At 43.3% G+C, this 25,256-nt stretch overlaps 1 protein-coding gene across 2 annotated transcripts in view; it reads right to left on the bottom strand.

Moving 5' to 3' along the window:
* Positions 1 to 19,311, bottom strand: part of LOC139413411 (ADAM metallopeptidase with thrombospondin type 1 motif, 9) — a 70,231-nt gene extending 50,920 nt beyond the window's left edge. The window contains exons 1-18 of one of the 2 annotated variants that reach the window (XM_071160765.1): positions 18,995 to 19,311; positions 18,317 to 18,711; positions 13,145 to 13,307; positions 10,514 to 10,833; positions 9,915 to 9,998; positions 9,700 to 9,824; positions 9,233 to 9,273; positions 8,957 to 9,062; positions 8,092 to 8,238; positions 7,550 to 7,691; positions 6,986 to 7,090; positions 5,678 to 5,823; positions 5,326 to 5,507; positions 2,390 to 2,526; positions 1,776 to 1,893; positions 1,549 to 1,644; positions 512 to 678; positions 282 to 411 (exon numbers count right to left, since the gene is read on the bottom strand). In XM_071160765.1, the coding sequence (XP_071016866.1) occupies positions 282 to 411; positions 512 to 678; positions 1,549 to 1,644; positions 1,776 to 1,893; positions 2,390 to 2,526; positions 5,326 to 5,507; positions 5,678 to 5,823; positions 6,986 to 7,090; positions 7,550 to 7,691; positions 8,092 to 8,238; positions 8,957 to 9,062; positions 9,233 to 9,273; positions 9,700 to 9,824; positions 9,915 to 9,998; positions 10,514 to 10,833; positions 13,145 to 13,307; positions 18,317 to 18,711; positions 18,995 to 19,094 (2,704 nt within the window). In that variant the 5' untranslated portion in view covers positions 19,095 to 19,311. Of the gene's footprint in view, positions 1 to 281; positions 412 to 511; positions 679 to 1,548; positions 1,645 to 1,775; positions 1,894 to 2,389; positions 2,527 to 5,325; positions 5,508 to 5,677; positions 5,824 to 6,985; positions 7,091 to 7,549; positions 7,692 to 8,091; positions 8,239 to 8,956; positions 9,063 to 9,232; positions 9,274 to 9,699; positions 9,825 to 9,914; positions 9,999 to 10,513; positions 10,834 to 13,144; positions 13,308 to 18,316; positions 18,712 to 18,994 lie in introns of those variants that run through there. The other variant, XM_071160764.1, reaches the window with a different exon arrangement.
* Positions 19,312 to 25,256: the final 5,945 nt, after the last annotated feature.

Genomic DNA, 25,256 nt, shown 5'->3' with positions numbered 1-25,256 from the left:
TTCCCACCGCCCTGACAACACTGTATGGTCCACTATTCTCCACTATTTAATGCAAATTTCTTAGTACATGGTTGTAAGAGCCTTGGAGCCAATATTGGATTTAATAGTGGTCAGATACAACCACATAAAGACTCACCTTCTCTCTCCCTCAACCTTTCACCTCCCTCCACACCTCCTTTCCCACACGCCCACACCTCTCCACCACCTCAACCTTTCCGACACCCCTCATCTTCTCTTTAACCCCCAAACCACACCCCTTACGTTCCCTTCCCATCCCTCACCTTGGCAGGGCCTGCTGCAGTCCTGCCAGGGCCCGTAGGCATCCCAGACAAACTGCTGGGGTTTATCCTCGATGGGGATGTTATAGGAGTACCTGACGTCTGGGTTGTACAAGTTACCTACAGAAAGCACCTGAGGAGGGATCGGAGGGCAGAGGAACAGAACAATCAGTACAGTTCCACTGTTCCATTTGCATCATAACCTTCTCAACAGGCAGGTAAGGAGTTGTTACCTGGACAATGATCTCCTCCTCGATGCGGTCAGTGCAGTTGATTCTCTCGATGACGTGGTCAGATCCGCTGTACTCGATGACGGCATTGCCCACTTTGATTTCCCTTTTAAACATGCTGACTACAAACTCGCCATTGAGCAGGAAGTCCCCACGACTGTTTGAAACAGCTGGAGAAAAAGACAGAGGAGGTGACACTGACATGAGTAAATAAGATGGCATAAGATTCTAAAAGTACAGTACGGGACAGGGCGCAAAACCACAAGTCTTTATTAAGTTCGCTAAACTCCTTTTTCCTTCTCTTGAGGACACAGTGATAAAAACATAGAGCAGCATAACAGTTGATGTTTTCATTTACAGCAAGGGCTGCAACAGAGAGCAGATAAACCTAACTGGGGTAAAATAATCCTACATTTCTACTGGAGGAATCTCAGTCCTCCTGTTCTGTTCATCAGACAGTCTGCTGCACACATTCACACTAATGCGATTATGGAGCTAATTTCCTGAGTTACTTTCCTCACCATTTCACACATCACAGTAATGTGGCCACAGAGACCAGCCCACTTCCCACAAGCCCCCTACCCCCTGTTCCCTCCCTGTTCCCCCTTAGGCCCCAGCGCACCCGCAGAGAGTCACACGCGCACGCACATGCACACGCGAACAAAGAAACACCAAGAAACACAAGCATAGTAGCTTTTACACTTTTACGAGCAGCACAGAGAGAATGAAATTACACCCAGAGGGCTATGTGAGTTCTGGGTAATTAATGTTTTAGCATGTGTGCCACAAACTCTCCAACATGCCAAGTTCAACAGGCCCTCCAAATCTCTCCGCTGAGGACAGGCAGGACACTACAGTAGCACCAACAACCAGACAAAACATATCTGCTCAAGAAGAGAATACTAAAGCTGTTGACACCTCTGAATGTTAGACATACTGAACTTTGACATGACAGACAAATCAAATCCTCCAGCTAATGTTTCAAATTCAACAGCCAACAAGACCCCTAAAAGTGTTTTGATTGTGAGTTTGAGTCTTACCGAGGTAGTTATCGTCCTCTGGTTTCCCTGAGTAGCTGTGTTGACGCACATCAATATTTGTAGCACCACTGGGTATTCTCACCACTTCGTTGTATCCTGCAGCACAACCAGCAGAGGAGAACTCAACGTCTCTGAGTGACCATGACAAGGTCAGCGGTCAGTACATAATAGTGAAAAGGTTTCAATGACACTTTTCGGTCATTGGGATAACACACAGTTTGGCTCACCGTAGCGCACCATGTTGAAGGTGCCTGCCACGGTTTTGCACGAGGAGTTGTCACCGCCACACACACCACACTTATCTCTCCTCGCCTTGGAATTCAACACATGGTCACATCCCGCTTGCTGCACAGGGATGATGAGGAGAAAGGAGGGAAGGAAAATGAGGAGAAGGAAGTGGAGGAGAAAAAAGCGGGGGGGAAAGAAATGTCATTAAAGTAGTGGAATTTCTTATGAAATCCTGTAATGTGCCCTGCAACCTTCTCCCATCTGCAGGGATAAAACCTAATAAATTGTTTCCTTAATACACAGAATCAAACCCGGTTAAGTGTGTTAAATTCATTTAACTGTAACACCTGACAGAAATTCTCTATTGTAAATAGCACGACAGGGAAACTTTATTCTGGTATAATTGGTTTTAGTCTGTTGCCTGTAATAGGGACGATGGACTTTAGCTCAAGAGTACAGTAAAATGAAGAACCACACCTCCGTGAATAATATTCTCCTCATTTTAAAATAATGCCATCATGACAGCTGTTATAACAGCTCTTATGACTGTTACGAATGGTATTTTAGGTTAACTGTCAGGCTGAGGTCGTTAAAGGCTGTGTGTCAGTCTCACCCTGCACAGGCCCTGCACACAGATGTCGTTGGTGTCGGGGCCACATGGCGTGCCGTCGATGACCCGGTCCCTGAGCTGGTAGTAGGCCGTGCTGCCAGCCACCCTGCAGAACAGCTTACAGCGATCCTTCATCTGAACTACAGGACAGAAGAGGAAGAGGGAATGGTGAAAACAGTCCACTGACCTCATTAAAGACGACAATAAATGGTTCCCTAAAGAAAATCAAATCCAAACCTGGCCAAAAGAGCACTCTTCCATGGCTAAATGGAGAAATCTGGAAATTGATGCAACAACGAGATTATGCTCTAAAAACATCGCTAAGATCCAAATTGGAGCATGACAGATGTAGGTTTACCATGTTGAGAAATAAGGTGATGAAAGAAATCAGACAGGCCAAGGCAAACTTTTTTATTAACATAATTGGTGAAGCAAAGGGAAATTCTAAACTGATCTGGGAGAATCTAAAAAAGTTTACAGGGAAAGACCATAGTAACACTGCAAAAATACTAGAACTCATGGTGAATAACAATCTAACACAGGATGCAGTCGAAATAGCAATAGCCTTCAATTCCTACTTTATTGACTGTCAGGGTGCTGACACAGAACCCCTCCATTGGTATCTTGGGATCAGTGCTAGTGAATGACGCTCAACCTGTCTTCATCATAAGGGAAGTTTCTGAGTCAAAGGTGAACAAGGTGATTAGCTCACTAAAGAACTCTAAAGCAAAATATGTGTTTGGGCCGGACTCTACCTTTCTTAAAAACTACAAAGAGTCACTCATTGGCCCCATTACTAAGGTCACCAACACATCTATTGGTCTCGGGGTGTTTCCAAGGGTATGGAAGTCGGCCATCATAACGACCATCTTTAAATCGGGCAACCCTGCTGACGTGAGTAACTACAGGCCCATTAGTATACTACCTGTGATGTCAAAGGTTGTTGAAAAGTGTGTAGCAGAAAAACTGATTGCCCACCTCAACAACAGACCCTTCACATTACACTCCATGCAGTTTGGCTTCAGAGCGAAACACTCCACAGAAACGGCCAACTGCTTTCTTCTGGAAAATGTGAAGTCCAAGATGGACAAAGGGGGCGTTGTTGGGGCTGTGTTTCTGGACCTAAGGAAGGCTTTTGATACTGTTAACCATGAGATTCTCATCACAAAATTGTCCAAGTTCAACTTCTCCCCCGGTGCCTTGAGATGGATGAAATCATACCTTGAAGGCAGAACTCAGTGTGTCAGAGTGAGCAATGAGCTGTCGCCCACTCTTAGCTATGATGTGGGCGTGCCCCAGGGGTCAATACTGGGGCCCCTCCTGTTCAGCCTGTACATTAATGATCTGCCTTCTGTTTGTACTGGGTCTGAAGTTCAAATGTTTGCAGATGATACAGTGATATATGTGCATGCAAAGAGCAAACAACAAGCTGCAAAATAACTCACTACTGTAATGGTCCAGGTTACAAAGTGGCTCAGTGACTCGTGTTTGCATCTCAATGTGAAAAAAACTGTCTGCATGTTCTTCACAAAGAGGGCAACAGATGCTACTGAACCAGATGTCTATGTGTCAGGGGAGAAGCTCCAGGTGGTATCTGATTTTAAGTACCCTGGCATCATTCCAACCTCTCTTTTAAAAAGCATGCGAAAAAGGTCATTCAGATAACCAAATTCAACCTAGCTAATTTCCGATTTATACAAAATTGTTTGACTACAGAGGTAGCAAAACTGTACTTCAAATCTATGATACTCCCCCACTTAACATACTGCTTGACTAGTTGGGCCCAAGCTTGCTGTACAACATTAAAACCTATTCAGTTTGTCTACAAACAGGCTCTCAAAGTGCTTGATAGGAAGCCCAGTAGCCATCATCACTGTTACATCCTCAGAAAGCATGAGCTCGTGAGTAGGGAAAATCTTGTGCAATACACCGACGCATGTCTTGTATTCAAGATCCTAAATGGCCTGGCTCCCCCTCCACTCAGTATTTTTGTTAAACAGAAAACCCAAACATATGGCAGCAGATCTACAAGGTCTGCCATGAGAGGTGACTGTATAGTTCCCTTAAGGAAAAGCACCTTTAGTAAATCCGCTTTCTCTGTGAGAGCTTCCCATGTCTGGAATACACTGCCTTCAGACACACATAACTGCACCACCTATCACACTTTCACAAAATGTATGAATACATGGCTAAAGGTCAATCAGATTTGTGATCATAATCCCTAGCTGTGTATTGCCGCTTTCCATGTTGTCTGTAGCTTGTGAGGTGTGGAAACACTTTGTTGCTTTTATGAATTTTGTCTTGCTGCTTTTTGTTCTATGTTGCTCTGTCTGTATGCTACTTCTTGCTTGTCCTATGTTGCTCTGTCGGTATGCTACGTCTTGCTTGTCCTATGTTGCTCTGTCGGTATGCTACGTCTTGCTTGTCCTATGTTGCTCTGTCTGTATGCTACGTCTTGCTTGTCCTATGTTGCTCTGTCGGTATGCTACGTCTTGCTTGTCCTATGTTGCTCTGTCTGTATGCTACGTCTTGCTTATCCTATGTTGCTCTGCGTGTGCTCACTGCTCAATGATTGTCTATATGGTAATTGTTTTTAATAACCTGCCCAAGGACTGTGGTTGAAAATTAGCCGGCTGGCTAAAACCGTCACTTTTACTGAAACGTTTATTAATGTGCACTGTCCCTGGAAAAAATAAATAAACTCAAACTCAAAGTGGCTAATGAAAATTCAACCATTTGGATGTTCCAACAAGTTCACATAACTCCTCATGCTATATCGCATCGATTCACCGAGCACTCCGAATGCTTTGTGCACATCTACAGGAAATTTTAGTTAGCTTACAACGGCACCTATTCTAAAGGCCTAAGAGTCCAGTAAATTTTTCTCTGTGTTAGTAAGATGCAAAACCAAGAAGGCGTAAAGAGAGAGATGTTCTTACTTCCGCTGTACTTGGGTACCCAGCGCACGTTAGGAGGTAGACCGTTGATGTTGAAGTGCCGGCCATCAAAGGCAGCACACTGCTCCTCTCTGAAGTCTTTCTTCTGCTTGGAGCAGGGCTCTGAGTTACACGAGCGGAACTTCATCCTGCGCCCCACACAGTACTTCCCCCCGTTCTTGGGTCTGGAGGAAGGTGGTAGATAGATACAGCGTCAAATCTGCTGTGACTGTACTTTAGAATTGCTCTGGAAAGAATTCATTTAAGGAGGCTTGATGTTATGGTACATTGACCACTGCAGCTCATAGGGAGACACAGTTCAGTAGATGTGCATGACTACAAAGACTGTGCTTACACAGGTTGGTTGCACTCGCGCACGGCAATCTTGATGCCCCCGCCACACGTCCTCGAGCAAGAGCCAAACGGAGACCAGCCTCCCCACGCCCCGTCCACGGGGGTGGCGTCGTGCTCCTTGGGAATGCACTGGCCATGTTTACAGTGCTGTGGAGAGAAAGAAAGAGACAGAGTGAGAGAGAGAGAGAGAGAGAGAGAGAGAGAGAGAGAGAGAGAGAGAGAGAGAGAGAGAGAGAGAGAGAGAGCATGATAGTAGGAAATCTTAGTATGCACACTGGCAACACATTACCCTGAAAGCACTTCACAACCTCCTTTGACGTTAATCTGGGAAAAATGACAAGACGACTAGAAAAAGACGGAACCCAAAAAGACACCCATTACAAATGTCCCTGTCTGAGAGGAAGTGAACACAAAGGGGAAGATATGTTTCAGTTTATAGCGGACAATCCATTTCCCTTGGTGACAACGACTGCATTCTAAACAGCGGCAACCTCGGTGCTGAGCATGCCACAGCCATAGGCTTGGCATGAGGTTGGTTTGTGTGCAGGAATACAATGTGTAACCAGAGCAGGCTCTGAACATGTGTGCTATGGGACCTCAGCAACCCGGCCCGGCCGCCCCGCAGCCCTTTTATGTCAGACAGACAGGCAGGAAGTGAAGGGTTTGGTACAGGGCCTAATTAGAAGCTACACTAAAGCAGTAATGGAGAGGGAAATCTCCACAAGCCTACATTCACAACTCCACCGTAAGCCTATTATTGCCTAATAATAATACAGTCTCTGAAGCAAACAAATCCATGTTTAAACAAATGGAGGAATTTGGAGCAACTGCCACGTACGTCCCACTCTGGCTCACGAGTTTATATCCAGTCTTCATTGGTGAATTGATTTCTTGGCAGATTTCTGTGATCTTGTTGTTTTCTTTTGTCATTTGGGCTTTTGAAAAAATACATTTTATAGTTGTGAGTCATTTAAATAGCAGCCGGAACAAAGAAGGTTCATATCTAAGTTTCCTTTGTGGTTATTTATGGGGTGTATTTTGACAGTTCATAACATTAAATGTTCCAGCATGCTCCAGCATAGTGATAAAGCTGGCTTGGTTGTATGTGAATGTGTTTGTGTGTTCATGCACAGATGTGTATGAAACTATTTTAGCCTCTCTCTCTGTGTACACACTACATAAGAATCTGGTGCTCGTCTCACTCTATCTTTCTCTTCATCTCACCCTTTCTATTTATCCCCATCTGTCCATTTCCTTCCCTCTCCCTATCAGATCCTTTCATCTTGCGGTACGTCTCTCTGATACTTGCCTTTCCTGGAGAGCACTCGGTCCCGTCAGCCCAAGGCATGTGTTGGGTCCTGCAGCCCCTCTGGGCCCCCTCTGGGCTGGTGCACCACAGTCTGCGGCACTGGACCTATAAAACACACACACACACACACACACACACACACACACACACGTTACCATTCCCTTGCCTAAGCCCCATCCACAATCACACACAGTTACCATTCCCTTGCCTGAATCCCATCCACAAACACACACAGTTACCATTCCCTTGCCTGAGCCTCATCCACAAACACACACACAGTGCTATATACTCTTCCATGTCTTACAAGGCGTGTGCCCTTTAAACAAAGCCTGGAGCTAAGCCCTGACAACATCAAGCCCAGCGGTTTGCAGGGCACATTCACTCACAGGAGGAGTAGTGTGTAAACAACTGCTTTAACACATGCTGTACAGAAGGCCTAGCTGAGAGATAGCCAACTGACAGAATAAGGTGACTCTGGTGTAGAATGTCTAGAACCATAGACTATAATAATGTAGGACGAGACAGTGAACTGTCATTTGAAATCTGTGTGGTCCATTCTCTTACCATATATGGGCACACCTGTGTCCCCGGCCCAAATATCAATTCACATTGTTTATTGACATTGTATATCCGTCCAGGCAGCTGCTGCGACAGACTGTATGGCCTAGAAATGGGCTCATCAAGTAAGCACTCTCCATACCCTGTGCTATTAAGAAATACAAATAAAATGACTTCAAGAAAAAAGGGGAAAAAACAAAGACACAAACAGACAGAAAACACACTCAGTACAGATGGCGAGGTAGTACCCTGTAAATAACAGAACCCCTACTGCACCTACTACAAGGCGATGGATATGAAAACAAGAGCTGGAACTCTATTCAATCAAAAACTATATACGGAAGTAATAAACATTCCAAATATACACTAACAACACAGAAGTCTTGTTGTTTCCCTTTAACCCAGAAATATCCAGATACCAGTTTTGATTGAATAGCTGACTGGTCATTTAACCCATACTGCGGTGTGGTGCTACTGACGTTAACGACAATAACACTTCTCCATAATGACATGCACGTCTAAAATAGAAAACAATGGCCGTTACATACTCAAGGAACTCTGTGATGTATTTCCTGCTACACTTGGACCACATCCAGGGGTTAGTGTAGTAGTTGAGTGTGGGCGCCATCACATGCTGCTGTATTTTAACCCCCTCCTCTTTGCACTTGTTGCTGTCATCATGGGGCATGTTGAATCTGTCAGGAGGCCAAACCACAAGTGAGAACGTATATTCACCACAACACACAGGTCTAACCCATCATCAATAAACCTACATGTAAGACTGATTGTTCAACTAAGCACGAAAGGACCGGTTTTGGGAGATTTGTTTGACTGTGGTAAGTAAAGCATAATTCTTTAAGCAGCAGACTGGTAACACACAGGGTTAAATGACTGGGCTGGTTGGGGTTGACATTAGTAGCAGGTCTGTGCAGGGGCCAGTGTCTGGTAGAGTAGGGTCACAGGGGATAGGTATTATATAGTATGGTACCTCTCTCCTATGGTACTGTACTGTACCGTATGGTACCTCTCTACAGTACAGTATGACAGGTAGGTACTGTATTCCACCAAGCTTTGTCGCTAAGCAGACCTGAAGCCGCTTGGTGCTAATAAGAATGGAATTCAACAATCCCACCTTTTGTGTGTGTGGCAAAAAAAATATTATTTGACTAAGACACAAGGGTTGTTCAAGTCTGTAACAGTCTCCAATGTAGTGGCCTGGGGTTGTATTGCCAAGCTGGATGAAGGCAGGCAGGTGCATGCTGACTTGGGACGTTGCACATGCAGACTTAGATCTTGAAGCTTGGAGACATTTTAAGAGGAAAACCAGGGCCACATAAGCATGACACACTAATACAGCTTTAGAATTGTAATGACATGAAATCAATCAAAGACTAAACAGCATGCCGTACTCACACATGGCCCAGTTCATGGGCGATAGTGAACGCAGTGCTGAGCCCATTGTCCTCACTAATACTGCAGCTTCTGTATGGATCACACACGGTGCCGAGCTCTGCAAGCCCTGCAAACCAAGAGTATCACCATTATCATCATCATCATTATATTGTCATCAGCACTATCAAAAGCAGAATCGTTATCTGGCATCAAGTACATCAATATGGTTATGAAACTGTCCTCAATCAAACGTTATGTTGCACAGTCTATTGTATGTGTCCTTAGAGCTCCTCTTACCTAATGTGTCACACTTGTCCCGCGCTCGGCAGATGTCTTGCCTGTGAAGAACACACAGACGGAAGTCATGTCACTGGTTTCATGCCCCAGAACTGTGACACCAGAGATGCCCTATGTCAACTAGTGTACTCGTTTGTATAAACAAAAGGCAACACATTGCAGAGAATTCAGGGGGTTGCCCCCAAACCAGGGCTCGAAACGAGGCCCAGCGACTGTCAACACAACACTTTAGCCGTTACACCAAGAGATGGTGCTGAGAATGGCTGTGTCGTGGTGGGAGTGACAGCGTACCTGGTGATGAGAATGGCTGTGTCGTGGTGGGAGTGACAGTGTACCTGGTGATGAGAATGGCTGTGTCGTGGTGGGAGTGACAGTGTACCTGGTGATGAGAATGGCTGTGTCGTGGTGGGAGTGACAGTGCACCTGGTGATGAGAATGGCTGTGTCGTGGTGGGAGTGACAGCGTACCTGGTGATGAGAATGGCTGTGTCGTGGTGGGAGTGATGATTCTCATCTTGGTGATTTTGCCTCTGTTGCCAGATACAGAAGTTCTTTAAAGTGGTCTGTGCATTGAAGGAAATGGTTGGGCCATCCTACAGCAGAGAGTAAGAGGGAGATGTTTACAGTACTGTAATGTGCTGCTGGAACTGAATGACTGCAGTGTTTTAGAGATGTGATCTCACCAGCTCATTGTTGATTATGACTAACTTCACAATCACAACATTAATCAGATTTCCGATGCTGGGATCCTTGTAGATGGAAGACACCTGAAGGGAAAGATTATAGACACAGTTTTTTTATCAATACATTTCAGTCTCCGGAATACATAAACCCCTTAGGAGTCTACTCAATCAGTGGTTCAGATATTCTAAATCAACATGCAGTTTTAAGGGAAGAAAAACCTGGACTCATAGTCCTATTTGAGAGGTTGATTATGGCTGCAGTCAGATCTTGTAGAGAATGCAGACGGCCAGGATCACAATAAAGGCTAGTTTAGCTACCCCATATGTGCTGAGCCACAAACACCTGAAGAAGCATTTATTTGAAGTGGACAGGAGGATGCCATCTATGCAACATACCTGAGATTATTTTTACACATTCATCAAAGCTCTCAGACAGATCCACCTCATGCTGCCCTTCTCCTGACCATTTGAACATTTTGTTTACTCCTTCCCCAGGCTGCCCTTTCCCTCTGAGCTCTGCCTGCCTGCCAATGTCCCGGGACAGAAAATCAAAGAAGCTGGCTGGCTCGCTTGCGGTCGGTTAACGGAGCAGAACTTACGATAGACATTAATGTGAGTATGTAGTGCTGAAGGTTGCTCCCGTGATGTTCCACCATCTTGCTGTCTGCCACCACCATGACTTCTACAAAGCGGGGATAGGAGAGGAAGCGCTTTGATCTCCTGTGAGGTCCTGAGTCGCCGCTGCTGTCATTAGCCGGCCGTCTGCCGCTCTCTCTCTCTGTTCTGGAGAAGGGATCGGCAGTCAGGCCTGCAGACAGGCCGTCCAGGTCGTCCAGGTCGTCCAGCATGCTGCTGCTACTGCTGGACAGCGGGCGTCTCTTCACCTTGTCGCTGTTCCTCTTGTATCTGTGTTTATGTCCTGGAAAAGAGATGGTCCAATGAATATAATACACACAATATGAACCACAAGCTTATACTGCAAGCTGGGATCACAGGCTATTGAATTTATCATACAATCAACTCTCACTCGCTTCCTTGAAAGCCTGTTTTTACTACTAGAGAATGCTTCCAAAGTAAATATGCTGCTGCTCTTCTTTAAATATTATTGCTGAAGGAATGAGTCAAAATGAACGAGTTGAGGTCCAAGGGCCTGGAGAGAGAAGGAGTGAAGAGGAGGAGAGATGAGGGGGTGGGTGGGGTTCACTTTAGGTAAGCCTGGCACTCTGCCATACACCAAAGATGGCGCAAAGCCCCAACATCATAGACTGGTGTCATAGACTGGTGTCATAGACTGGATGCCAGACTACACTGACCTTTCGTTTTTCAGGGGTTGGAGGGTGACTTCTGAGTCAGATTTTAATCTTGAGATGACAACCAAACTCAATGGAGTAGCACCAGTACCTCTTCACTCTTGTTTTCTTAGAAGAAAGATCACTAAATCTACACCAATTGCAATGCAACACCAGTCATAGAAAAAGGCCTCTGTCTCCAGCACAAAGGTTGAACTGTTTCTGTTCACCATGATTCTTATCAGAAGTAAACATATTCCTTTATTGAAAATCCAGAGCTACAAAGGGCCTTTGTAAAAGCCAACACACGGTCTTATATTCATCCCCACTGGTTAAAAAACATAGTCAAATGTATTTCTAAGACTTAATATTCAATGTACAGGTCATACAATCTGAAATGTAACACACACAAGCAAACACACACTCAGAGGGTTCTCAGGACCGAGGAGATATCAAACACCACTTTCCTCTCTCAGGAACCCAAACACTCTTCCTCAGCTCCTAATCACCACAATCACACACGTCCCTGCCATTTCAATTTCAAATCCTTTGCTGTGCACACCACACACACACACACACACACACACACACACACATACACGCACACACACCCTACCACAAAGACCCTTCTCAGATGTGAAAAACAGCTATGTGCAGTGACATGTTTTGCGTTTTACTCAAATCAATATCATTCAGCTTTATTTTCATAGTAATGAATAGTTAAATGTTTGAAGTTGGCATCACTTTCATACAATACAATATACACCATGTCTTCATGGTACTGGGCCCATCGTGTTTTCTTACCAAAGGACCACAGGAAGTGCCAGAGTCAACAGGAACTTGTGGCAATAAACTGAGATTTGGCGATACTAGGAAGAACTTCCAAAATTATTTTCCTGTGCCTGAGCTGAAAAAGCATCTAGTTACAGTAGAACTTGCTTGGGAAATTAGAGGTGAGATGCATCCATATCCTGCCCTTTTCTCTTGGAAACATGAATAACCTCTGACCTTTTGCCCATAATGCATTGTAGTGGGCATTCCATCTGGATACAACTCTCTGCAATCAGTTGTTCATGTGAGGTTGCTGTGCCACAATTTGTTTGACTGACTGATGGTGGGATCATATGAGTGAATCCATACAGATACGCTGTTTATCAGATATGTCAGTCACTGTAGAACCACTCATACATAATCTGTTATACTGTATCTGCCTTACAACAAAAATGTACAACTTTGAAATAGTTCTTACTGTGTTTTTATGAGCCAAATTATGCTACTGCTTTACATCAAAGTCTAAATATGACATCACAGTAGTGTGGTTATGCCTGTAATAGTAAAATGTCCTATTGCAAATCATATACTGAAGTTTTAGGATATAATACTGTATATGACAGACAACGATTATCCGTCCTTGCTAATGTCTGTTGGAACTCGTTAAAGGCCGGGTAACGAGGGGAGGGGGGGGGGGGGGGGGGGTGGGTTATCAGGGAGACTGAGACACACACAAACACACACACACACACACACACACACACAAACACACACACACACACACACATTTGTTTCCACACGTAGCAGCTCGCACAGGGAGTCCCATTCTCTCTCATCTCCTCTCCTCTCAGAGCCATCAGAGTGCAGGAGCACCAAGAGGAAGACACCAGATGAAAGTCTGTCAGTTGACTCAATGGAACTGACTCAGCTAGCTGTAGCTGTAGCTCTCTCTCTCTCTCTCTTTATCTCTTTATCTCTCTCTCTGTGTGTGTGTGTGTGTGTGTGTGTGTGTGTGTGTGTGTGTGTGTGTGTGTGTGTGTGTGTGTGTGTGCGTGCGTGCTTGCGTCTGTGTGTCCAAAATTCTCCTGACAAACTCTATAACACACCAGAAACACTCATCTCAGACCAAAACATGTCCATTGCACCTCTACTCTTATAATTTCAATGTACCTGATGTGTCACAAGCAGTGTCCTCCACGGCTGCCTCATTCACAGAGGCTTTCTTTCTGTACACAATATGAGGTTTGGTGTGTTCTTCTTCATAGAGTTCTCCATTGTAACTGTGAAGGGGCTCCACAAAATATTCCCCTTCCGGTGACCTGAAAGTGCCAAGCTGAGGGGGAGAAAAAAGGAGGAATTAGAATGGTTTGAAATAAGTGCAGTAACATTGGAGCGTACTGCATGGACACACTCCACAGAGGAGTGGAAATTGTCCTTGTCAGAGCCCCCACTGGCTTTGATTCACAGCTATTCATTTCATGGTTATGTGGTGAAATACATGTATTTGCATGCATATTAGTAAAATGGTCCCTGAAAAGAGAGGAGAAATGAGAAGAATGAAGCCTATGATGCCTATCAGAAAACAATGTGAGTCTTATTGTTGGTTTCTTGGCACCGTTTGCAGACTCGATGGAAGCCGTGTTACATTTCATAAAGCACAGGCAGTGCTACTAGTTAACGTGGAGGTCAAAGATACACCAGACATGTGAAGTGCCAAGCTAGGCAATGTGGAAACAGCATTTATTTCTAATCTAGATTGAATTGGACAATGCTGCACTGCGCAATGTTACAGACCAATAGGGTGGCCCACAGTAAGCCTAATTCACCATGAAAATATATTTTATTGTTTGTGTATGATGAAAAGATTGAAACCACCTCAAAGTAGTGAAAATGGAATCTCACAAATATACTGTATTGATGTAATGACTATTGGGAACATTCACAATTGTGCTCAAATGCACACAAGATATAATGACAACACCAACAATGACAACTATTGATTTAGTTGTGGTAGCCGCTCGTAGTATTATGGAGGATGACTCTTCTAATATTAAAATGCAAAGTGGAATTGAAATGAAAAACAGAAAATTCTCAGCCTCATGGCAAAATGTGTAGAATAGCATGTGGCTAGCTATAGAACTGCACAGGTCTCTCTTTGCCCCATGGCAAAGTGCAGGGAGTTAGGTTTTTCTTTTTTTGGGAGAGGGGGTAGGGGGGGGGGGGGGGGCGCAGCCACATTTTGTACTACTGTGAGTGAGAGTGTCATTCCAGTTTTTCTAATGTGTTGTGTTATGCCAATACAAGTTATAATTGACTATGGCCAGTGACAGTGTCTTGTGAAAGACTCCTTCCTGTATGGCCTTGTGCCAATTGAGAACAGTTGACTAAATCAATGAATGGTTCTCAATTCTCTAAGATACCACCAGCTCTAGCAGAGGTGGCTCACTTTATTCAACTTGTCAATTAGCACAATAAAAACACCTATGGAATTTTAACAGTATAATATGGCTGACCAGCATAAAAAACCCAGTATGGTTCTTCAAAAGGATTTCCAAAGAACCTTCAGATTCAGAAAGGTTCTTTATAGAACCATTCCCCATAAAGGTTATATAAAGAACCAGAAGAAAATGGTTCTATATAGCCACAAACAGTGTTGTAACCATAGCGGAACATTTTTTGGTGCTATATAGAACCTTTTTTAATGGCACCATAATGGTTCCATTTAGAACCTTGTGAGCATGCTTCTTTATTGAATCTTCAACAAAAGGTTCTATATGGCACCAAAAAGGGTTCCACTATGGTTACAAGCCAAATAACCCCTATCTGGTACTATTTAGAACAATCATTTTTGTGTGTGCTAAATTTATTTAATAGCTCATCTCATGCTATTCTACACATTTAGCATTTATTTAAGCTAATTAAAGCTAAAATGGAGGTGTGTTGACTAGGCCTGGGCGGTATACGATATATACCGTATGCCGGGGTATTTGGAAATAGCCATGGGATGTTGTTTTTAGTACCGTCAATAACATTAAAACAATTTATTTTAAGTCTTTTTTTTATTATTATTTGAATATTTGTAGGTAATTTTGAAATAAATACCTGCAGTCGTGTGCAATATGCTAGGAGATAAAGAAGATTGCGCCCTTAACTTCACCTGTCCCGTCATTTTTCATTCTGAAGTTTACCGGTAGTACCCAGTCACGTGGTGTTTGTTTACAAGCACACAACGACAAGAAACCGAAGCCTTGTGAGTCACTCACTGTTGTGCAGCACGCGCCAGGTGATCTAGGTCAAGTATGGAATTCACAACTAAATGTTGGATAAAGTTGTGTCTGTCAACTGTAGAGGTGCTCATGTTACTGGTGCGAGAAAGGCAGGTTGAGGTGGCAAGAGTCAGAGTAGTGTGGAAAGTGTCATATGCTGAGGCAGTGAAAAAAGTAGAGGAAGATGGATTAAGGTTAAGGCTGAGGGATACTGAAAGGTGTGAAATATTCTTCAGTAAGGTTGCCTTCTTAGCGTTCATAGCAATGGTTATTTACTGTTCAGGAACAGATAGGGTCAAAGTAGTAGAATGGGGTAGTGGGTTTTTAAATGAGTGTAGGGTTAGTTGGAAGGTTGTTTATTTCCCCCTTTTTCCATTTTGGATCACAAGGTATAATGGATTTATACTATAGTCCAGTTGGGTGCGGTATTGCAACATATTGGATGCCAACTGCCATTAATAAACCCCACCAAAGAAGAAGACAACTAAATGTTTGCCAGCTGGACATCTTAAAACTATTCCAAATCAAATCAAATTTTATTTGTCACATGTGCTGAATACAACAGGTGTAGGTAGACCTTACTGTGAATTGCTTACTTACAAGGCCTTAACCAACAATGCAGTTCAATAAATAGAGTTAAGAAAATATTCAAGAAATAAAATAAAGTCAATTTTTTAAATTAAAGTAACATGATAAAATAATAATAACGAGGCTATATACAGGGGGTGCCGGTACCGAGTCAATGTGTGGGGGTACTGCCTAAAATGTGCTAAATGTTCTGCAGTTGTACATTTGGTTTGATAATTTAGCAGCTCGTTAGCTATATGGCTAAGTGGTTAGCTTCTTCCAAAGTCAAGCTTCATTGGCCGGTAACAGCAGGGAATCCCCTCATGGACCTTGCTGTCTAATATTTGTTTTGTGCAGAAAACTGTGAGTAGCATTTTTGAGTTACTTGTATAACTTTGTGAGCTGGGATGTCTCTCCTGAAAATAGTTTAGGTCAGAGACTGTATAAAATGTTTGCAATACACTCGTTAGCATTTAGAGTTCTCAATGGGATTCAACATGTACTTGTTAGCATTGCTAACCTTCAGATTGCAACGGTCCAGTGAGGTTTGAAAACAGCTCCCTTTGTGTGCAGTACCGGTATTACCGAAAATCCCGGTATGGCACCAGGTCGGGATGAAAAGATGACAATTGGAATATCGCCCAAGCCTAGTGTTGACTGTGATAAAGGCACTGAATGATGAGCTGTCTTTTTTGCTAAATGAACAAATGAAATAGGCAGTGACATGTCGAGAGCTTGGGACTATAAGGTTATATCTGCATATTGAGTTATTGACGTAGCCTTGTTCAGTTCAATTTTATTCCTATATAGTAATCTAAATACCCCAATTCATGTTATATTCAAATGAATGCAAAATAAAAATAGCTGACACCAATCAAACCAATTAGGGTTCGGAACTGTAGCCCTCTGCTGCAGTCATTGACCAAAAGCACCCTCTTCTGCCTCATGGGTGGAATGTTATTAATATTTCATCATTAATAACATAAAATAAAATGAAGAAAATGACAAATCCAGTGTTTCTATGTCAAACAGTTTTGTTATATTTCAGTCTTCTGGGATGTATATAAAGTGTAATATTGGGATGCAAACTCAAAATGGAATAATGTCAACTCTATACCTGACATGGCACAGGTGTCTTCATTTTGTTAAGCCCATAACCATGTGTGTGTGGTGTATACTTTTGTTTCAAAGTAGATTTGTTTAAGACTACCAATAATCACTCTGTGTGACCTTGATTTATCCCACTGCAGTAAAAGGTTGAAGACAATTACCTCAGAATAATATTTTTGCAGATTGAACCTTATAGTCCCAAGCTCTCGTGTTGGTGCGTACAGCCATAGAAGCACAGTGGCATATGGCTCAATGCAGTCTTCAGTTCAGTTAGTTCTTCTGGCAACCCATCCCGTGAGAGTGAATGTAATTCCAGTTAGTCTGTTCTGTTATATTTAATGAAATCTGACTAACCCAGTGCAATGTGTGCTATGAATTACAGTACAGAATTACAGTATATCTGATGGTGTTTGCATGTTTAGGTAAAAAGACAAATAATGTCCCGTTTGGAACACTGACAAGTAAAGAGCATTAAAAAAATAATGTTTATTTTTCTCAATCTGATTGGGTGGGCCTGGCTCCCCTGAGTGGATATAATTCATAATGTATCAGTGGTCATATACCTGCTTCCGACTGTTTCCCTGTGAATAGGTCCAGAGCAAGTAAAAGTCCTTAGATGTATATGAATGAATAGCCTATACATACGTGAATCATTGTAACGTTCTAATAGTGCATTTTATTGGCCTAAACCACACCAATAGACCAACATGAACTTGTTTTATTTTAATGTCAAATGATCTCCAAGCCTACTAGGCATATGGTGCAGGCAAGACCCATTTGTTTAATTTGTGGTGACCTCAATGATATTCACATTGGGAATTTAACTGTTATTATTACAATATATAAGTATCCCTAGTAAATTTCAACTCCACGCAACTTCATGCATGCATGGGGATTATGTCCCTGTCTGAGACTCAATCTTGATGACGTCAGTATCACTGGCGCTCCCTCTGCACTGATGTGCGTAACGTAGGACGTCACTGGTTACCGGAGAAGCGTGCATGACACTGCATGCAGAGTATGATGGCTGAAGTTGAATGGGACTACTAGGCTCAAAGTTATTTATGTGAGCAGCTCATTTACATGTGAAGTGGTCAGGGATAGAAGAGTTAACATAAATGGCATTCTCTCACTAACAGTCAAACCACTTTTAAATCGAACACAAACGCACACGGCTGGAAAAGCGCGTTTTGTGCAGAGGTCTAAATCCATTCCATTACAGCACTCCAGGGTAAGGTTCCCCTTATGTTCTCATGTTGTCATAGTATTACAACAGCTGTATAAACTATTTGCATTACAGTTTCATATCGGCTCAGATAACAGGTGCGCCTATCATAGTGCAGAGAAACATTGTATCACACTGTATCAAGGGAGGGCTACTCAAAGTGCTTGGACTCACCAATCCAGAGCAGAGACTGATGACTGCGGTGTTCTCCGTTTGAGCATTCACATGTCCTTTATAGAAGCAGTGCTGATACTCCGTATCCTCCTCCGTCTCCTCCTCCGGGGTGAAATCCGTTATGTTAACTATAGGTGCTCCAAGTACTGTCACAGTGTATAGCGGAGCGATAAATCCTGACTCGAGTGTCAGGTTGAGGTGATAGTTCTGTCCAAACGCAGATATTTTGTAATGGATTGATGGCAAGGCCCATTGGTCAGATGAGTTGTCTGGGCTATCCTCCACACTACGCTTTTTCCTTTTGAAGTGCACGCTCGTGGGAAAGTTGTCACCGGCTTCATTCACTCGCTCCGGAGTTACAATCTCATATGCGCCAAGCTGCTCGGAAATTTTAGCTGGAGAAGAAACCCATGGTATAACGTGTATAGAATTAGCAATGTTAATTGGCTAATAATAGTCTTATAATAATAATAACAATAATAATAATGTTATTTGCGTTAATTACGTTTGCCTCTGTGAAATGAAGTCATTCAATAAACATAAGACCATTATAAAAGCATTCCAAGTCATGTGCTTTGCTGATACGGAAAAAAGTCATTCATTCTCTGTCTGCCGGTTAGCCTACAACATAACACATCACAGGGTCATTTTTTTTTGTGGCAAGTCAAAATACGTTACCTTTTCTTGAACTTAATAGCGATCTCCCCGTAGATGACACTATATTCAAAAAGTCAGGGAGAAATAGCAAAAACCCTAGTCCCCAAAACAGCATATGCATGATTGTCCACGTTAAGTAGAGAGCGCCACCCCGAATATAGTATTCCTCCTTCACTGCCGGTGCTCCGGTCACTCGGGCTTACCACCGTATTCAAACTCTCAAGTGCGCGCCACATCCAAATCGATTATCCTTGACTCTTCCGTGGGGGGTTTCTCACCGGTAACGTGCGTTGGGTCGTGAGCGGTTCGCAGATACCCTGGCGAACATGCTTACTGCAGAGAGAAGGGTCGGAGAGACAACTGTGGTGGGCTACACTGCACACACCACAGACTGCTGATGTGGGGGGCGGGATTAGTGAAAGGTGCATTACTGGAGCACGCCCTTTTGAACAAGCCACTCCCGTTTCTGTGACATACATACAGAATTCACGGAGGCCTACAGTATGATTGTGTTAACACTGAAATGACTTGAGTTAAACATCTTCAATAATGATTGCTGGCGGGGGTGGAGATGTTCTTTACCTGGAAACCATGAAGGAAGTCATGAGACATTGAATCATTTGTTGTTTAAAGGCATTATAAAGGCATCGCTTACTGTTTACTGATGGCTTTGTTAGGATACATCTTCCTCCTGACATTAGCCTACATGCCCTCCTTTGTATAGACACTGAGATCTAAGGGTTCTACTCCACGTCTAGCCTTCTACTGAATCCACCTCATTCACTGTGTCTTTACAAATGAGGATTTGCTGGGATCATTACATTTAGAATTGAAAGTTGAATTCCTCTAAATGTCTCCTCTCAACTCACCTGGAAGGCTCTGTCAGCTCAGCTCTGTCAGCTTAGGACATGAAGAAATACGTTTTCACCAGGCAGTCATGTACTTCAGATTAAAACTAGTCTAAATATCCTTGTTACAACACCGACCAGGGCTAGAATAGTTGAACGTGTAACATAGATGCCACTAAGCACTGCTTAAACACTCCCTTGGTTTGATCAGTGTGTCACCACTGCAACCAGTGCACCACAACACTAGATTCCTGGTCTCCCAGAGTGCGTAGTGATAAATGTTAGCAGATGGGACGTTACAGCTAATTTCTTTGGTACGATCAACACGCATGACCATTATAACCGTTTACATGGTTTGCAGGTGCACACCTTAAACAATAGCCTCATAGGAAATGCCTGTGGTGGACTCAGAAAAAAAGCCTGTAAGGAGGAGCCAAACATGGGCCCTCAGATCCTCAAAAAGTTCTACAGCTGCACCATTGAGAGTATCTTGACTGGCTGCATCACCACTTGGTATGGCAACTGCTTGGCATCCGACCGCAAGGCGCTACAGAGGGCAGTGCATATGGCCCAGTAAATAAGTGTGGCTGAGCTCCCTGCCAACCAGGACCTCTATAGCAGGCGATGTCAGAGGAAGGCCCTAAACATTTTCAAAGACTCCAGCCACCTAAGTCATAGACTGTTCTCTCTGCTACTGCACAGTACCGATGCACCAAGTCTGGAACCAACAGGACCCTGAACAGCTTCTACACCCAAGCCATAAGACTGATACATACTTAGTTAAATAGTTAACCAAATAGCTACACCAGACTATCTGCAGTGACCCTTTTTGCACAAACCTTTTGTGATTCATCACATACACTGCTGCATCTGTTTATTACAGTGCCTTGCGAAAGTATTCGGCCCCCTTGAACTTTGCGACCTTTTGCCACATTTCAGGCTTCAAACATAAATATATAAAACTGTATTTTTTTGTGAAGAATCAACAACAAGTGGGACACAATCATGAAGTGGAACGACATTTATTGGATATTTCAAACTTTTTAAACAAATCAAAAACTGAAAAATTGGGCGTGCAAAATTATTCAGCCCCCTTAAGTTAATACTTTGTAGTGCCACCTTTTGCTGCGATTACAGATGTAAGTCGCTTGGGGTATGTCTCTATCATTTTTGCACATCGAGAGACTGATTTTTTTTCCCATTCCTCCTTGCAAAACAGCTCGAGCTCAGTGAGGTTGGATGGAGAGCATTTGTGAACAGCAGTTTTCAGTTCTTTCCACAGATTCTCGATTGGATTCAGATCTGGACTTTGACTTGGCCATTCTAACACCTGGATATGTTTATTTTTGAACCATTCCATTGTAGATTTTGCTTTATGTTTTGGATCATTGTCTTGTTGGAAGACAAATCTCCGTCCCAGTCTCAGGTCTTTTGCAGACTCCATCAGGTTTTCTTCCAGAATGGTCCTGTATTTGGCTCCATCCATCTTCCCATCAATTTTAACCATCTTCCCTGTCCCTGCTGAAGAAAAGCAGGCCCAAACCATGATGCTGCCACCACCATGTTTGACAGTGGGGATGGTGTGTTCAGCTGTGTTGCTTTTACGCCAAACATAACGTTTTGCATTGTTGCCAAAAAGTTCAATTTTGGTTTCATCTGACCAGAGTACTTTCTTCCACATGTTTGGTGTGTCTCCCAGGTGGCTTGTGGCAAACTTTAAACAACACTTTTTATGGATATCTTTACGAAATGGCTTTCTTCTTGCCACTCTTCCATAAAGGACAGATTTGTGCAATATACAACTGATTGTTGTCCTATGGACAGAGTCTCCCACCTCAGCTGTAGATCTCTGCAGTTCATCCAGAGTGATCATGGGCCTCTTGGCTGCATCTCTGATCAGTCTTCTCCTTGTATGAGCTGAAAGTTTAGAGGGACGGCCAGGTCTTGGTAGATTTGCAGTGGTCTGATACTCCTTCCATTTCAATATTATCGCTTGCACAGTGCTCCTTGGGATGTTTAAAGCTTGGGAAATCTTTTTGTATCCAAATCCGGCTTAAAACTTCTTCACAACAGTATCTCGGACCTGCCTGGTGTGTTCCTTGTTCTTCATGATGCTCTCTGCGCTTTTAACGGACCTCTGAGACTATCACAGTGCAGGTGCATTTATACGGAGACTTGATTACACACAGGTGGATTGTATTTATCATCATTAGTCATTTAGGTCAACATTGGATCATTCAGAGATCCTCACTGAACTTCTGGAGAGAGTTTGCTGCACTGAAAGTAAAGGGGCTGAATAATTTTGCACGCCCAATTTTTCAGTTTTTGATTTGTTAAAAAAGTTAGAAATATCCAATAAATGTCTTTCCACTTCATGATTGTGTCCCACTTGTTGTTGATTCTTCACAACAAAATACAGTTTTATATCTTTATGTTTGAAGCCTGAAATGTGGCAAAAGGTCGCAAAGTTCAAGGGGGCCGAATACTTTCGCAAGGCACTGTATATACACATACTCATATGCAAAGAAGACATAATTTGTTCTTCATTATGTATGATTGTGCTTATCATACATGAAAGATGAGTAGCGTGGAAGGCTCTGTCAGCCCAGGACATGAAGAAATACGTTTTCACCTGGCAGTCATGTTCCTGAGATTAAAACTAGTCTAAATATCCTTGTTACAACACCGACCAGGGCTAGAATAGTTGAACGTGTAACATAGATGCCACTAAGCACTGCTTAAACACTCCCTTGGTTTGATCAGTGTGTCACCACTGCAACCAGTGCACCACAACACTAGATTCTTGGTCTCCCAGAGTGCGTAGTGATAAATGTTAGCAGATGGGACGTTACAGCTAATTTCTTTGGTACGATCAACACGCATGACCATTATAACCGTTTACATGGTTTGCAGGTGCACACCTTAAACAATAGCCTCATAGGAAATGCCTGTGGTGGACTCAGAAAAAAAAAACATTGCAGCTTAACCACAGGAGCTTTTTGATGGTAGCCAACCAGCTTGTACAAAATGTATGTTGGTTAACATACAGCAGGAAGTTCAAACCTCTATTAATTCATTTTGTAAATCATGACTTCTTTTTTGTATTTTAAATGATGAGAAAATCTGTTTGATTATCTGACTCAGCAGATTAGATCATTAGATACTATAGACGTCATGCTTTGCTAAGCCAATCTGGGACCAAACTCAAAGGCATACAGTATACATACACTACATGGTATATGGACACCTGCTCGTTGAACATCTCATTCTAAAATCATGGGCATTAATATGTAGTTGGTCCCCCTTTTGCTGCTATAACAGCCTCCACTCTTCTGGGAAGGCTTTCCACTAGATGTTGGAACATTGCTGCGGGGACTTGCTTCCATTCAGCCACAAGAGCATTAGTGGGGTTGGGCACTGATGTTGGGCGATTAGGTCTGGCTCAGTGTTCCAATTCATCCCAAAGGTGTTCGATGGGGTTGAGGTCAGGGCTCTGTACAGGCCAGTCAAGTTCTTTCACACCAATCCTAACAAACCATTTTTAAATGGAACTCGCTTTGTGCACGGGGGCATAGTGATGCTGAAACACAAAAGGGCCCACAAAGTTGGAAGCACAGAAACGTCTAGAATGTCATTGTATGCTGTAGCGTTAAAACTTCCCTTCACTGGAGCTATGTGGCCTAGCTCGAACCATGAAAAAAAAAGCCCCAGACCATTATTCCTCCTCCACCAAACTTTACAGTTGGCACCTATGCATTCGAGCAGGTAGCGTCCTCCTGGCATCCACCAAACCCAAATTTGTCGGTGAGTTTTAGACCACTCCAGGCGATGCCTGGCATTGCGCATGGTGATCCTAGGCTTGTGTGCGGCTGCTCAGCCATGTAAACCCATTTCATGAAGCTCCCAACGAACAGTTCTTGTGCTGACATTGCTTCCAGAGGCAGTTTGTAACAGTGTAGTGAGTGTTGCAGCCGAGAACAGACCATTTGTACGTGCTAATACTCAGTGTAGTGAGTATTCTAGCCACTACCTTGCCTTTGTAAAATGAACTGTTGTTAACTGCAGAGTGCATTTAAAATACCTACAATAGTGGCCTAGGGTGGTCTAGCGGTGCACATATACCGCTGCAGCATGGGTTTAAATCCCGACCACTGCAATTCCAGCACACCCTCTCCTCTATCTTTCCCACTGTCTCTCTATCCAATAAAGCATATACCGTGCACATGCAATCTCTCCAAACATGCAGTATGCAGACAGGCGCAATGCTCCCTCTGGATCTTCTTGCTGTTTTGGACTTCTTCCTCAGAACACAACATAAAAACGCACTGTTGGCCCAGTACAGTGGCACATCCTACTTCCAGGAACCCCTTTTAATGTAACCTGTCAATTACAATTATTCCATTCCCAGAACTCTCCATGAACCTTTTTACAACATAGGGGTCAAAAATACCCAGATAAACAATGCCACAAGGCATTGCTTTCGGATTTAAATACAATGGTGGTGGTGCAGTTGATATGATGCTTAGCAGTTGACTTATTGCATAGGGTTGTATGTATTTCTCATTGTGCTGTTCTGAACAGGCCGTTAGGCTACTGTTGGCCTCCCTCAACAGGCTGGTGGCAGGAGGTCATGGACCCCATGGTTATTCTCATTCGATAGTCACTGAGGTCAATGGAGCCACCTAGCCTGGCAAGGAACAGTAACAGGCAGCATACTGAGGGCAGTCTCCTCAAGACCGTGTAAACTTCATTTCCCCTCCTGTTCCGATGACGGCCGATAAGGTCTGAAAAGCTTGAATGGAGGCTGAATTCTGTCCTGGGGTTTCAAAGAGAGAAACCTAATTGCTTTGAACATCCCCCTTCCTCCCCTCATGACTAACTTCCTTGCCATACTGAACTTGTGTTGATTATTGGGTGAGGTCCATGTGTGCTGTGTTGGGACACCAGCAGGATATGTGCAGTTTCATTCCACTACCTCTGCACATTCTTGCGTACAGTGCCTTCGGAAAATATTTAGACCCCTTGACTTTTTCAAAAACAAAATTACGTGACAGCCTTTTTCTAAAATGGATTACATTTTAAAAAATCCTCAGAAATCTACACACAATACCCCATTATGACAAAGCGACAAACCCATTATGACATTTTTGCAAATGTATTAAAAAGATAAATACCTTATTTACATAATTATTCAGACCCTTTGCTGTGAGACTTTAAATTGAGCTCAGGTGCATCCTGTTTCCATCGATTATCCTTGAGATGTCTCTACAACTTGATTGAAGTCCACCTGTGCTAAATTCAATTGATTTGACATCATTTGGAAAGACACACACCTGTCTATAAGGTCCCACCTGTTGACAGTGCATGTCAGAGCAAAAACCAAACCATGAGGTCGAAGGAATTCTCTGTAGAGCTCATAGACAGGATTGTGTCGA

Source organism: Oncorhynchus clarkii, chromosome 7 (genome assembly GCF_045791955.1).
Source record: "Oncorhynchus clarkii lewisi isolate Uvic-CL-2024 chromosome 7, UVic_Ocla_1.0, whole genome shotgun sequence".
NCBI lineage: Eukaryota > Metazoa > Chordata > Actinopteri > Salmoniformes > Salmonidae > Oncorhynchus > Oncorhynchus clarkii.
Note: the sequence above shows the minus strand (reverse complement) of the source record. Positions and strands in the feature narration are given on the sequence as shown.